Source organism: Hydra vulgaris, chromosome 09 (genome assembly GCF_038396675.1).
Source record: "Hydra vulgaris chromosome 09, alternate assembly HydraT2T_AEP".
In the NCBI taxonomy this organism is placed as follows: domain Eukaryota; kingdom Metazoa; phylum Cnidaria; class Hydrozoa; order Anthoathecata; family Hydridae; genus Hydra; species Hydra vulgaris.
In genome coordinates, this window is record NC_088928.1 from 62935226 (window position 1) to 62950773 (window position 15548).

A 15548-nucleotide genomic window follows, 5' to 3' on the forward strand; every position below is an offset into this window, starting at 1 on the left:
AGCATTTTGAATGTTTATCTTTTACATCAAATTTAAACATTGAAAACATGTTTAAATCAAACCATTGTTAATTTAATGTTTACCATCATTACCATCGAGTTTATTTGTTTTATATTATGTATTTAACAACCCATTGTGTATTATATTTAGAAACTAACTTTTTGTAGTCATAATAAGGTGGTTCCTCGATAAAAAATGTGTAAACTAAAAATAAAGTTGCGAAAAAAGAAAGGTAAACAATGTAAAATTTCTTTGAATGACAAAAATAAACAAAGCTAACTGAATGACATTAAGTATATCCGGTCGTTTATTAAACATGAATTATACAAACTATCAATTGTAACTTATGCAAAAAAAAAAAAAAATCATTTTAAACTTTTTGTAATTCTCTACCAAAACGACATTCTACTTCTAAAGCTCAAGTATGTATAAATTTTTTAATTCTGACGAAGTTATTTAGAAATAAAAATTCACTTGTATATAAATATGTATATATATATATATATATATATATATATATATATAAATTATGCCACTGTATTCTACAAATAGAGTGCTCAATGTTCTTAAAGAACAGAGCAATTATAATCTAGTAAAAACACTAAAAACACTCCCTGATGATCCTACCGATGGAGAAACATGATGTTGAAGATAAAAGTTAGATAAGTGTTTTTACTAATATATATATATATATATATATATATATATATATATATATATATATATATATATATATATATATATATATATATATATATATATATATATATATATATATATATATATATATACATATATGTATATATGAAAATTTATAAATTTTTAACCGAATAATATATATAATTATTCCGGGTAAAATAGTCTATAATTTTTGAGAACTTGATAATATATTTCTGAACTGCATAAAAAAATTAGTTAAATTAGTTCTAAAAAATTTTTATCATTCTACTAATAGTTTTTAAACTTTTTAAGTTATACTTAAAATCCCTTGTAGTTACGTTTCAGATACGCTTTAGATAAGTTTCAAATACGTTTCTAAAAGCCTTAATTAAACAGGCTCAACAAATATATTTATCCATCATATTGTAAGGGATAAGTATATTTGCTTTGTATATATTTTTTGGTTAATTACCTGGATATATTACAAACAAATACTTTATGCACCTCTAGTTTTTATTCTAAAAATCTAAATCTTTTTATGAAACTAAAACACATCTGCCAATTTTAAAACGAGTAACTGTATCTTATGAACCAATTGAAAAGGTGTAAACAAGATGCAATGAATTTTTGATATACGTTACCTTGGTTTAATTTTAAATGTCATTACGGACTTTACGAAATCAAAACGCCAACTGCAACGAAAACGTAAAAGTTACAGTCGTAAAAAAAGTCGTCTTTATTTGCTTGATAAACTTCTTTTTATAAATTACAAACACTTCAGCTATCTTAAAAGCAAAAGCTTTTAAGATATTTTTTTCAATTATTATCCGAAAGCTACATCTTAGACATGCATTATGGGCGTCTTACAGTTCTGGCCAAAAAGATCCACGCATTGTTTATCTATGTATACAGTATGTACATTGTAGTGTAGGCGCTTTCCTCGAAATTTCACCATCATGCTTTGCATGCGTGATGGGCTAGTTATCAGCCAATCAAAACAGTTGTGCCATTGTTATATATACCATCGCATGCGTGGCTGTGAATTACTATTTGCATTTGACTACGGCGACAACATCACCTGGTAAAACGTGCTAAAATACAACTTTTGATGGAAGACGAGAAGTCTGAACGTGCGATTTTTTTTAAACTAAGAGTTTAAAACTTGTTTTTAAAAACTGAATTGAGACTTTATTGAAATATAAAGTTTTGTTTTGAATTTAGTTTCAATTAAAATTAAACACGCAAAGTTTGCTGGGAAATAGTAACAGTTTAGTTTTAACCTTTAAGTGCTAACATGGCTTACTTTATTCTTTTAAAGTTCCGAATAAAGTTTTATTTGCGTTATGCACATACAGATTTCCTCTATAAGTCTTCCTCATAGTTTCACGAAACAAACACCTAGTCGGAATTTCTTGCATGCTGACACAATTCTAACACAATGCTGACACAAAAGACCATGTTTTAGCTGAAAGAGTAGCTGTTTTAGTGATTTCAAACAAGACTCTATCACTTTATTTGACTATAAAACTGAATCTGAATGATAAATGAAAACTCTTTCCTGTACTTCCAGGTAATGTTTTTTTCGGTACATCATTTGAATTTAAACATTTATTAACATATAAACAAAGTTAAATAAAGTAAAGCTTTAGAAAGTGTGTACTCAAGAATTCAGCAAGGAAAAATATAAAAGCTCAATTATTTTCAGGTTAACTATTTCCAACTCAGATGAGTTAACTGCTTAAAATTTCGTGGTTGTTTAAAGACTTTTTGTTATCAAATCGTGGTGTAAACAAGATTTTATCAACCTAAATCAAGTGATGCCACGGAGAACAGTGCATAAACGCTTTCAGGCCAAGTTTGATTTACTTGAAAAACTTCTTTCAGATTTGTTTTTTACTTCAGACATTTGTTACACAACAAAAATCAATACTCAAAAAAGCCAAATAAGCTTTTGGTATATTGCAAAGACAAACAATATTCTCTAAGTTGAATTGAATGGAGGTGGTGGTTTATTGAAAGTCTCTTATGAACTTCTCAACTTAGAGACACAGAATGACACTCCTCCATCTAAGAAGGTTTTTCTCCATCTTCCTCAACAAACTTTTTAGTTAAGAGACAAACAATAAATGCAAAATCTATTACCTTAAAAAATTTACTATGACAATTTTAAACAGGTGACAAGTTGAGTCTTGATAAAATGGCTTTTATTTTATCATGTGATATGAAACTTGCCAATATTTTATGTTGTCTACAATCTGTGCTCAGCCTTGGACATGTTGTTATATGCAGTCAAAAATTCTTCACCAGAGTGGCAATCTCTGAATCTTTAGGTCCATTCAAAGTATTAAAAAAACTTTTAAAGCTGCTGGCGCCAATGCTAAGAGAGCAAGTGACTTCCAAAGTGTTATTCATGAATCCATTATTAAGTTGCTCTGATTATAGATTTTATTCCATTCATGGAGCTTCACTTGCTTCTTAGAGTTGCAAGCCGTTCATTCAAGAGCCATTATCTTATATAGCCAACAGCAACAGTGTGGCTAAAAATGGTGAACATTTAGCAAAAACCATTTTATAATGGGCAATTTGCAGAAAATGAGTGTAGAAAGCTATTGAAAAGCTTTGACTTGCTTCAATAGTTACTTTAAAAGCACGCTTTTTTCTTGACGTTTTCATCATCATTGAAGCACGTTGTAAATTCCATGCAGTAGTTCATCCCAGCATTGAAAGTATTTTTAAACACAGCTACACTTTAAAGGTTGGTGAGTTTAGAGTTTCTATCTGAATCTCCCAAACATAATTATCACTCCAAAGATAAATGGAGTTTTTTTGTATGCTATTCGATTTTTTGCTCGTCATAACCGCTCACTTGAGAAATGTTCCGAGCAATTGAATTAATGCATCATAACTTCTGAATCCATTGGCAGCGCTACAAAAAATCAAGTGGCTATCCAGACTACCCAAAGAAACTGATACATTGATACATTGTTGACTACAAAAGCAAAGATGCATTGTAGCATTTACAATGCACTGCTTAACTGACTACAATAGCAGGCATGCATATGTTGACTACAATAGCAAACTTGCATTTTTTAACAACAATAGCAAGCATGCATTTGTAGACTACATTGGCAGTGTCCATTTGTTGGGTACAGTAGCAAGCATGCATTTGGTGACTCCTTGTTTTCTTGCCTGCTAGAAAATGGCATCTGTGGTTCAAATTTTTAAAAACTCTGGAGAACACTCTGACTCCTCTAACTATTGTCCGATCAGTCTTCTCTCTACTAAATAACATTATAATATATATAATGATATATAAAAAAGAGATTATATAATCATCTTTTTCTAAACGCAGTATTAAAGTCATCCTTAAAGACCAATACTCTTCCCTTGAAAAATACAAGTTTTTCAATCAAGATAGATTTTATAACTGTTTGGCTTTGTAAATGTACAAATATTTTTTAAATTTTATTTTAAAAAATACTCTATAACCTATATACTCTCCAGGTTACATTTTCCACTAGAACATGACCTAAAAACACAGACCAGAACATCACTTATAAACATTATTGATTTTTTTTTTTTTTGTTAATTTGTCATCAATAAAAATAGGATATCTAGTTTTTTCATGAAGACACAGAAAATTACATATGTATTAAAATTTTTTAGTATTTTTAGAGGTGTGCACCTTAAGATTTCAAAAATTACATATGTATTAAAAAATAGAGCCCTGAGGAACCCCGCAAGTTATGGAATATGGAAGTGTGTTATTTTGATCATAATATAAAAGTTACTTTCAGCTTGTCAGATACCCTTTGAACCATAGTAAGTTTTTATTTTTCACTCTGTAGATTTCAAGTTTTTTTATTAGCATATTGAAATTTACCGTATCAAAAGCTTATGACAGATCAATTAAATCTCCTAATGTAAAACAGTAATTATCAAAGTTGTTAGTTGTTTGATTAGAAAGTTAAACTGCACATTAAAGTTAGCATTTTATTTGTTATTACACAACAGTGTTTACCCCAAGGTGTGTTTGAAATTACCCCTCGTACGTAAAGTAATTCCGAACACCAATGGTTTTATTTAATGCCCTAAGTTTTTATTTTATAATAAGATTTATAAAATTGCTTTTGGCAGTTTATGACTAAATATAGACTAAATGATAAGCAATAAACATGATTATTTTTCTATAACTGGTGACTTTAATTCGCATTCCCGCTTAGGTGTTGGCCAAGCCCCACTCTCCCCTACCAATTTCCGTATATTTTAAAATTAACAGTTTTTTACTCCTTTAACCTTATTTTTTATTTTCAATACTTTTTGCTAAAAATGTATAAATATTTAGGTTGCTTATCCATAAGTGTTGTTATTAATGACAAGAAAAGAAAATAGCGTTTACGTTCTTGATATTTTGGCCGATTTAACATGTGGTTGGATTTCCGGTAAAATCAATTATGCAATTGAAAGTTATAGTACAAATTAAAATTTCAATTATTTTTACTTTTGTAAATATTTATCTACCATTAGTTTGGTCCATATTAAGGTTGTGGGGGCGTTTTGGTGAGTCACCCATTGGATACAGTCAAGGTATGAGGACAAAATATAAAGATATTCAATTTCGGTGTTGAAGCTCAAAATATTTTGATAAAATTTTAGATTTTTTTTAAGGCTCGACTACAAACTCAAGGAGTTAATACAAACGGAAACATATATAGTGGAACATGGGATTGTTTTACGAAAACTCTACGTCAAGAAAAGGTATAACATAAAATATGTTATATATAAATTTGTATACTATATAAATATATATATATATATATATATATATATATATATATATATATATATATATATATATATATATATATATACACATATTTACATGTGTATGTATGTATGTATGTATGTATGTATGTATGTATGTATGTATGTATGTATGTATGTATGTATGTATGTATGTATGTATGTATGTATGTATGTATGTATGTATGTATGTATGTATGTATGTATGTATGTATGTATGTATGTATGGTATGTATGTATGTATGTATGTATGTATGTATGTATGTATGTATGTATGTATGTATGTATGTATGTATGTATGTATGTATGTATGTATGTATGTATGTATGTATGTATGTATGTATGTATGTATGTATGTATGTATGTATGTATGTATGTATGTATGTATGTGTGTATGTATAAATTATAATGGTTGAAATTTAAAATAGAAACAAAATGTATGAAATTTTTTTTAGATTTTTTAATAAATTCTTTTCAGACACAGAATAAACTATAGGTTGAAACGTTTTTATAATTGTGTCAAATTAGGTATTGAAAAAAAAAATCTTAGATCCTTGGGGTAACCTGTCATAACTAAGTTGGACCCCAACTTAATTAAAATTTAGGGGAAATAAATTTTTTTAATAAAGTGTTTAATTTTTAAAACTTTTATGTTTTTCTAAAGTAAAAAATAAAAGGTAAAATAAAAAACTCCTTTTTTTTTCTTCTTTTTTTTTCTTCTTACTTCTCCAACAGTCTGGTAAAATTTAGAAACTACTTTTCAATGACATAGTAGTTAAAACAGCGTCACTAATAATAAGCAGCGTAGTCGGATTTAAACCCCGTCAGGTCCTGCAAGTGACGGGGTAAAAAATAAAAATAAATTATAACATCACCCAGATTAGATTGCAGATTTTTTAATTTTTGCAATATTCAATTGGACGTAACTAAGAAAAAATGGCCAAAAATCAATAAATTCAAGTTCTTATTTTTCAAAACTTGTAACTATTGTAACAAGTTATCGTCAAAGTATCGTTACGTCAAACCATGACTGGTAAGCTGATTAATAATGTTTTGTAAAGACTTAAAACCAATGATCTTGTTTATTGGAACTTAGTTTATTAAAGGTTTTTGGATAAATTTATAAACAACAATAATAAAATGATTGATTATGAAGGTCTTATTAGTAGTTTTGTTAATGACGCAATAAGAAGAAATTTTTGTGCTAAAATTTGTGCCCAATCTTACTTTAAACACAATTGAAAGTGCTCTGAGATAAAGCACTTAACTTTCTTTTTTAAAAAAAAGAAATAATCATCTTATACACGGCTGCCGAGAAGGAGGGGCAAAGGGGGGATACGTGCCCCGAGCGCCAAGATAATAAGGGGCCAGAACTTGAAGGATAAAAAAAAATTAGAAATGTCAAATACCAAAATAAAAAGTTTTAACTTTTTTTGCTTTTTCTGTTGTCTATATAGTGTCTTTGAATGTCTATATAGAATCTATAATATATGGTTTGGTAACAGTTTTTTAAAAAAAATAAATTTTCAGTTTATGAACCAACTATTGTTTTTGTTTGAGATAAACTTTGCAGGTTATTTTTAGAAAAAAAAATTTCAAAAAGTACCTTTTTATAAATAAAATTTTATAAATAATATTTCATAAACTTATTTTTCTTAAACTTTATAGCTAGCTAGTATCTCTCACCTCTATACCGTGCAATGGTGACGGAGAGAATTATCAAAGATAGAATAATGAAATATTGTACACAATCTAATTTTAGAGTCTCAACAAATCTAATTGAATCCCGCAATACTCTAATGAGGTCGGTTTATTGTGGATATCTGGTAGACAAATTTTTTACCAACTTTGCAAAAGCATTTAACACAGCGTCATACAAAGACTTCCTTATAAAAATCAAGTCTATGACATTTCTAGCCTCAAATGTTATTAAACTGGATTACTGGTTGGCTAGCTGATAGACAGCAATGAGCAGTAATTGGAGAATAAATGTCCAATTAGAAGTAATGATTATAAGCGTCCCTCAAGGAACAGTTCTTGGTTCACTGCTTTTTGTGATCTTCGTCAATAACTTACAAGACTGCATTTATAACCAAACCAAATTATACTCTGATGATTGGAAGATCATAAGAGTTATTGTTGCAATCAATTTTCCCCGTATTATGAAAAACTGCGAGCGGATAGCAACAGCATTGTATAATTGGTTGCACAACTGGATTGTAATTTTTAACTTGTTGAAGGGAAAAGTAATGCAAGTTGGCTGTTAGAAAAACTTATTAACATTATTAAAATCATGACTGGTAAAAGACGCAGTTTAGTTTTAACATACTTTGAACGCAACCTTGGAGTACTAATATCCAACAAACTCAAAATAAAAGTACAAAGCAGCATCTTGGGTTGGCAGTTAATTGCTTGGTTTTTTTCATTATTGTGTCAGAACTCTCCAATATGGAAAAACTCTACTTACTGTACATTAAATCCCATCATGAGTTTTGTGTACGAGCTTGGTCATACCATTTTAAACTGCAATACAAAATTTCTCGTCATTTACAATCGGTTTACGTTTATATTGTACTACTGCCTCTCTCATCAAACTTAGTATATAGTTTAAGAAAAATGGTATTTATAAAACCTCAAAAAATCAGAATCAATATATATGCTGGGAACAAAAAAGTCCCAAAATTTTCGCCCCCCTGCTCCAAACGTGAGAGCAACAAGTTGATGAAGTATTTTTTGTACTATTCTTAACTAGACTTATATTCATCGATAAATTTTAAGTTTCATAGTATTATCTATTAGCGTTTAAAAATTATGACCATATAAAATTTGCAACCCCCTCAAATTGAGGGGGGTTTAAACTTTATATGGTCATAATTTTTGAACGCTAAAATATTTTAAAATGATATCTAAAATTTATCGATGAATATAAGTCTAGTTAAGAATAGTACAAAAAATACTTCGTCAACTTGTTGCTCTCACGTTTGGAGCAGGGGGGCAAAAATTTTGGGACTTTTTTGTTCCCAGCCTCCAATCATCGCAATTTTTTGCAAACCCTCATTATTTGACATAAGTATAAACATATAAATGTTTGGAGTTTGCTCCATGTCTGGAAGTATCTCGAACACCAAAAAATTCTTTCTACGCCTCTGGCAAAAAGGCCCAAGTAATAAAAGAATTTTGTAAAAAACATTGACGTAAAATTAGTATCAAAAAAGATTTTATCAAGAGATCTATTGCATCTATTTATCTAAATTTAGATTTAATCGTAAGTTTAGGTGGAAATTTCATCGTCTTAATCAGTTTAATTATTTTTATTTGATTTTGAAATACTAAATAAAATTTTGCGTGATTTTTATTTACAGAAAAGGAACATCAGAAATGAAAAAACTTTTTCATCACAAAAAGGTATTTTATTACTAGGTGACGTATGAAAAACTTTTTTAATATCCAAACAGACTTTTTCAGACGCAAAACAAAGGATAAATTGGAAAGTTTTATTAATATAAAACTTTCCAACTTTCCAAGGATCAAAGATATATTTTTTAAAGAACTAATTAAGACCTCATTAAACACTAATGTGTTTAATGAGGTCTTAATTAGTTCTTTAAAAAATATATCTTTGATCCTTGGTGGTAACCTGACCCTGAAACTAACCTTAATACCTAAGTAATAATTTTTCTTGTTTTTTTTTTTTCGTTTTAAGATATAAAAATTCTTAGCGAATTTATTGCAACGTGTTTGAAACTTTGCAATTGGTTCATATGCTAATTGCATGAATAGCATTTTGATGAAAAGTAAGTAGTAGCTCCTAACCATCGCCTTCATTGTGAATTGTTGACTAAGTCTAATAAAATTTTTAAAACATTTTTTCCGACATGTTATTAGTGGCTAGACAATGACTAGTCACTAATAACATATCGGAATATTATCAGCTTGCCATTTATGGTTGTCACTCATGGTCCACCAAATAACCGATTAGCCGAACTTCAATAAAACGCTAAAAAATGCCTATATAGGTCCGCTGCAAATCCACTAAAACAGGGTTTGCTGGGATATGTTCAGCTTTGTGAAGCAATTTTTATTGGAATTGATGCCACGATGTTTATATATATATATATATATATATATATATATATATATATATATATATATATATATATATATATATATATATATATATATATATATATATATATATATATATATATATATATATATATATATATATGTAAGTTAGTAGAAAATCTTTCATTTAACACTGCATTTCATCAATAAAGACCCATCAGAAATAAATGATCAAATTAATAAAACTTCAATTTATACCTAAAATTAAAATACAGGAAGTCGCAAATGTCTTAACTACTGCAAATTTTCACACATTTGTGCAATATGCTGACACCATTATATAGTTATAAAAAAGAGTTCTTTAGAATTTATTACTTTTGCTTTTTTTAAAAAAATATTTTTTATTGTAATTATTATTCATTTTAATGTAATTATTATTTGCGCTCACTTATTTTTATAGTTTTTTTGTGTCTGCATTTAAAAATCAGTTCCGATTTTTAGCTTAATAAACATTCTTGGTTTGCATGTGTAATAATTTCAAACCTTATAGGAAATAACACATTTATATACCACATTTTTGGATAAACAGCTTCCACTCATTGGACAATTTTTTTGTTTGTTTACAATAACAACTTTCTGTAGTTTTTTCATTTAGGATATCTTTTTTGTTTAACAAAGCATTATTGTGACCTTTTATAATTCTTTCCATATTTTTTGTGCAACTGTAGCAAACTTTAATTGTATTTCGATTTAAAAATTTATGTGATTCATTAGAGGGTGCTTATCGACCAATTTTAAAAACACTTTTTCCTATGTTAGTGGAAACATTTTTGCTTTATGAAGGGGGAGGGGATAACACCCTGAACAATAACCCCTTGGACAACAAGTGATACTAATAATAATTTGATTAACAGTAGTAAGCCTCTTTTTATATTAGTTTATTACTATACAAACGCCACGTCCCTGAATTCAGATAAACTAGCGAAACTATCTGCACTCGCTTCCTCTAACACCATTTCATTCAATTTTTGTAACTGAATCTTGGTTCTTAAAAACATCAGCACCACTTTTACCAGAATACCACCTCCTCCGTATAGACCGAACTGACGGCTACGGAGGCGTTGCAGTATCCATACCAAATAACCTTACAGCGTGTCAAATCGGAGCTGAGACAGTGCCCGGACTGTCATTCGTAGCATCTGAACAACTCTGGGTTTCACACACTATAAATAACTATTCTTTCTTACTTAGTGCAATATGTAGGTCTCCTACTTCTGTTTACCGCCAAAACAACAATTTCATAGATTTCTAAATTAATATCAACATCAAATTAGCAGCAAATGCTGTCTGAACAAAACACATTTGCAACTTACTAGCAGTTTTTTTTTTTTTAAACATCTTCGCTTCCAACAAGGCTGCAAGCAGCCACTAATTAAAGTTGGAAGTTACTGTAAGAGAAAAGATGAAGGTTGTAGAGCAAGATAACGATTGACGGACGGTTTAAAAGATTGCATATTATATGAATCAGGAAAGCAAGATGAAGGAAGCGAATTCCAAAGAACTGATGTTCGAGGAAAAAAACTAGACGAATAAGCGTTTTTGGAGCACTTAGGAACAGTCACAGAAAAAGGATGACACTTAATTGAATGACGAGTAACACGAGAATGAATTTTAGTAGATGGCACAAGAGACGCTAGCTCTTTAGAGCAGTGCCCATTATAGTATTTATAGAAAAGAGAAAGAGAAGCAACATTACGACGATGTGATAATGGTTGGAGATTGGCTGCAAGAGCAGGTCCAACTATGTTTACAATGCGTTTTTGCACCTTGTCTAAAAGAGAAAGGACATCATTAAAAGATCGGCCCCAGATATGGCAACAGTATTCCATACAAGGCCGGATTTGAGATTTATAGAGATAGAGAATAGAATCCAGAGTAAGCAAGTGGCGAGCTCGATAAAGAGATGCAACCTTAGCAGATGCTAATTTTGCAACCGATTTGATATATGGTTTCCATGAAAGATTGGAAGTAAGAGTTAATCCTATAAGATGAAGAGTAGGTGACTCTTCGAGTACATCACCGTTCATAAATATAGGAAGATCTAAATTATTGCGATAACGATTGGCTGAAAAAAATTGAGTTTTATCTGAATTAAAGTTCACCAGCCACTGTAAGCCCCATGCTGTAGCAGAAGTGAGATCCTTTTCAAGCTCAAATGCCCCCTCCAAGCAATCAGAGGGTGTTGGTTTCTTATCACGACAAGAATAAATGGTAGTATCATCAGCAAACAATGCCACCTTAGATGTGAGAATATCTGGAAGATCGTTAATGTAAATTAAAAAGAGTATAGGGCCAAGGATAGAACCTTGAGGAACCCCTGAAGTTACATAATAAGAAGAAGAGTGTTGTCCATCGAGGACAACTTTTATGCTACGATTGGAAAGGAAGGATTCAATGATCTTAAAGATGTTGCCGGATACACCATAAGAAGAAAGCTTATGGAGAAGACCAGCATGCCAAACTTTATCAAACGCTTTTGAAATGTCAAGAGCGATGGCCTTAACCTCTCCACCTTCATCTAATGCACGATAAAACCTGTCAGTTATTACTGTTAGCAAATCAGCTGTAGAACGAGAAGATCGAAATCCATATTGATGGTCAGAAAGTAAGTTATTAGATTCAAGATGAGAAATTAAGTGTTTGTCAATTAAAGATTCAAAAACCTTGCTTATGATAGGAAGAAGACTTATGGGACGGTAGTTAGACGAATCAGATCGCTCCCCAGAATTTTTGAAGATAGGGATTACAGATGCGGCTTTCCAGCAGGCTGGAAAACAAGACTCTGATAAGCACTTGTTGAATAGTTTTGAGAGTATAGACGACAGCTCCGGAGAACACTTCTGCAAGACAATAACAGGTATGTTGTCCGGGCCACAAGCTGTAGAAGAGTCTAGGCAGGAGATCACTTTAGAAACAGATGCTGGAGTGATATGAATGTCAAGCAATGGATCAACCTGTTTGTTGGCAATATCAGGTAGAACGCAATTAGTGGAATCAAGAGATGATATTGATGAAAAGTTTTTAGCAAACAGTTCGGCTTTGTCTTTAGGTGAGGTGACAAAGTCTGAACCATACAAGAGAGGTGGAATTATAGATTTGCCCTTATTATTGATATTATTAAAGATTCTCCAGAAGTCACGAGAGCCTAATTTTTGAGATGAGATACGAGATTTCATGACCTGAGAATAGCGGGTTTTGGTGTTAGACAAAACCTTTTTACAGTTGTTTCTAGCAGTAATAAACAGACGTCTGTTTTCTGGAGAATTGTTTTGCTGATAAATATGGAAGTATCGGTTTCGATTGGCAATCGCAGCAGCACAGTGTGAGGAAAACCACGGAGGAGAGTGAGGCTTGACCTGGAATCGTCGAGAGGGTATAAAAGATTCCATGCCAGCCTGAATCCACGAAGTTATGTAGGAAGCACATTTGTCGACAGGAAGTTGAAAGATTTCTACCCAAGGGCCATCACAAAGAAAATCACGGAAAGAATCCCAGTCAGCTTTACTGTAGTTGTAAGAGGTTCGATAATAGGGGTATTCAGGTGAGAAGAAGAATGAGATATTAGTTTTAAAGAGATCAAACTGTGATCAGAAGCACCTAAGGGTGAATGTGGAGAAACTGAGCACTGACTAGGATCAGAAACAAGACATAAGTCAAGTAGAGAAGGTAAATGATTAGGGTTGTCAGGAAAGCGAGTTGGAAAGTTGATTATTTGAGTTAGGGATTGAGAAAGGCAAAAGTTGTGGGCTTTAATGCCTGCAGAGTCACTGACACTAGAGCCAAGCCATTCAGAGTGGTGAGCATTAAAGTCACCGACAACAACTATATTAGCTGATGGATAAAGAGAGAGGGCTTGGTCAATATGATCAGAAATAACATCAAAAAGAGTGCAGTCTTGAGATGAAGGAGAGCGATATAGAACAAAGAGAAAGGCAATAGAGTGAAGTGGTGCTAAACGAAAGCACATGAAAGAATTGTCTGTGGATTCAAACCTAGTTTCACGACAAACAGGTGAATTCTTACGAATGTAAATGCCCAGGCCAATCATGTGACTATTGGAGTCTTTACGAATCAGAGGAAGATAACCATCAACACTAAGATCACAAGATGAGACAGCTGAACTCAAATTAGTCTCACAAAGTGCAAGTTGGTCTGGTGAACTTTGCAAGAGATAAGACTCAACAGAAGAAAAGTTACTTCGAAGACCACGAATATTAGTGAATGATAGGTTTAGAGAACTTGGTGATGATGATGGTTTTTTGTATTTTATAGTTTTTGGTACTTTATTCATTTTTAAATTAGTTTGAAGAACTTGACTCAAAGCATAGATAGTACTCAGAACACCGTTTAATAGCCCAAACAATTGCCTCATTACTACTAATAAACCCTAAGCCGTAACAAAGGGCTCCAAATGTGGCCTCCGCAATGCACACCAGAAGTACAAACAGGGACACCATCCATGCGCAACATGGCACTGTTAATACTTTGATATTTTTCAGCTGTTGATGGAATCAGCCTCTCTGAGAGCTACCACAGAGTTTGGGAAACCTGACTACCAGCCGGCCTCAGAACCATAAAACTGAGTTTTAGAGCTGTACCCTCATAAGGAGATAATAGAATGAGTTGCCTAGTCATAAAAACAGTGACACAAGCAAACCCATGTATTGAGTCAAGAAGATCCAGCATTCAGCATCCTAAACTGGAAACAATGTATTAAAAATACATCTGCGCCAGCCTAATAGATGAAGAAGGGGTGCAATGCTGGTCAACAGATAGAATCTGTTTACCCCTTAAGTCTTTGCCTAGGAGGCCTTCTACAAGACAGTAGCTGGGTGCATTTAACATCATTTGGCAACTTTAACTTTATTAACATCATTTGGCAACTTTAACATCATTTGGCAACTATAACATCAGTTGGCAACTTTAACTATCCCTACATAAGATGGGCTCCAGAAGAATCGTTCATTGTGTTTGGACCAGATAACAGCCCAGGACACATTTTCATTAACATTTTAGCCGACGAGTTTTTATTTCAACACGCAATTTTTCCTTTTTTTATTATATCCGATGGCTCACAAAAAACACACTTGACTATAATGTAAGCAAAAATCCTATCAGTGTATTAAACATTAGACTGGGGCCCCCACTAGGTGTAGCCCACCAAACTCATTTAAGTCTACTCTGGATTTATAATCTTCCTACCGATTGGGCAATTAAATTTACCAGCTCCAACATTTTACTATAGAAAAGATGACTTCACAGCTATGTCTGCTAAACTATCAAATATTGATTGGACACCATTACTAGCCAACAAAAATATAAATGATGCTTACGATACCATTGTGTCTATTTATAATAAACTTTGTGTTAAGTCAATCCCAATTATAAGACGACATCCAACTCAAAAATTGACAGCGCCTTAGATATGCAAAGAGTTTATGCAACTATCTAGACCTAAAATCACGGCTATGGTATCTGAATATGGCAAATAAATGAAGGTTCAACGACTTAGAAAAACGCAAGTAAAAAGCAGTTAGAAGAAACTAGCATAAAAAATTAATTTGAACCTTGCTCATGATAAAAGAAATTATAACCATCTGTTCGTGTATATTAATAACCATCTGTTCGCGTATATTAATAGCAAAAACAAGAGTAAAATTGGTGTTAGCACCTTACTAAATAGCTCTGGTCTAGGCTCTGGTCGGCTTGACAACGACCGACAAACAGCAACGAGCAAACATTCTCAACAAATATTTCGAAAGCGTCTCCAATTCAGCATCTAGTCTGGTTCTCTGCAAACCTTTTAGCAAAACTAACACTAAAATCGGAAATATTAATATTGATACTAGAGTCGCGCAACTTATTAGAGAAATGAATCTAAATAAAACGCAAGGTTCTGATAATATCTATCCACAAGTTTTACACAGCTGTCCATCCGAATGAGTAACACTTTTAGCCAT

The 15548-nt window shown here is 31.6% G+C and overlaps 1 protein-coding gene across 2 annotated transcripts in view; it reads left to right on the top strand.

The window, feature by feature from the left end:
- Positions 1 to 309: 309 nt before the first annotated feature.
- LOC101236274 (mitochondrial basic amino acids transporter) overlaps positions 310 to 15548 on the top strand; it is a 35653-nt gene continuing 20414 nt past the window's right edge. Inside the window, exons 1-5 of one of the 2 annotated variants that reach the window (XM_065806298.1) lie at positions 310 to 422; positions 4336 to 4482; positions 5006 to 5102; positions 5204 to 5247; positions 5329 to 5418. In XM_065806298.1, coding sequence (XP_065662370.1) covers positions 5033 to 5102; positions 5204 to 5247; positions 5329 to 5418 — 204 coding nt within the window. In that variant the 5' untranslated portion in view covers positions 310 to 422; positions 4336 to 4482; positions 5006 to 5032. The remainder of the gene's footprint in view (positions 423 to 4335; positions 4483 to 5005; positions 5103 to 5203; positions 5248 to 5328; positions 5419 to 15548) is intronic. The other variant, XM_065806297.1, reaches the window with a different exon arrangement.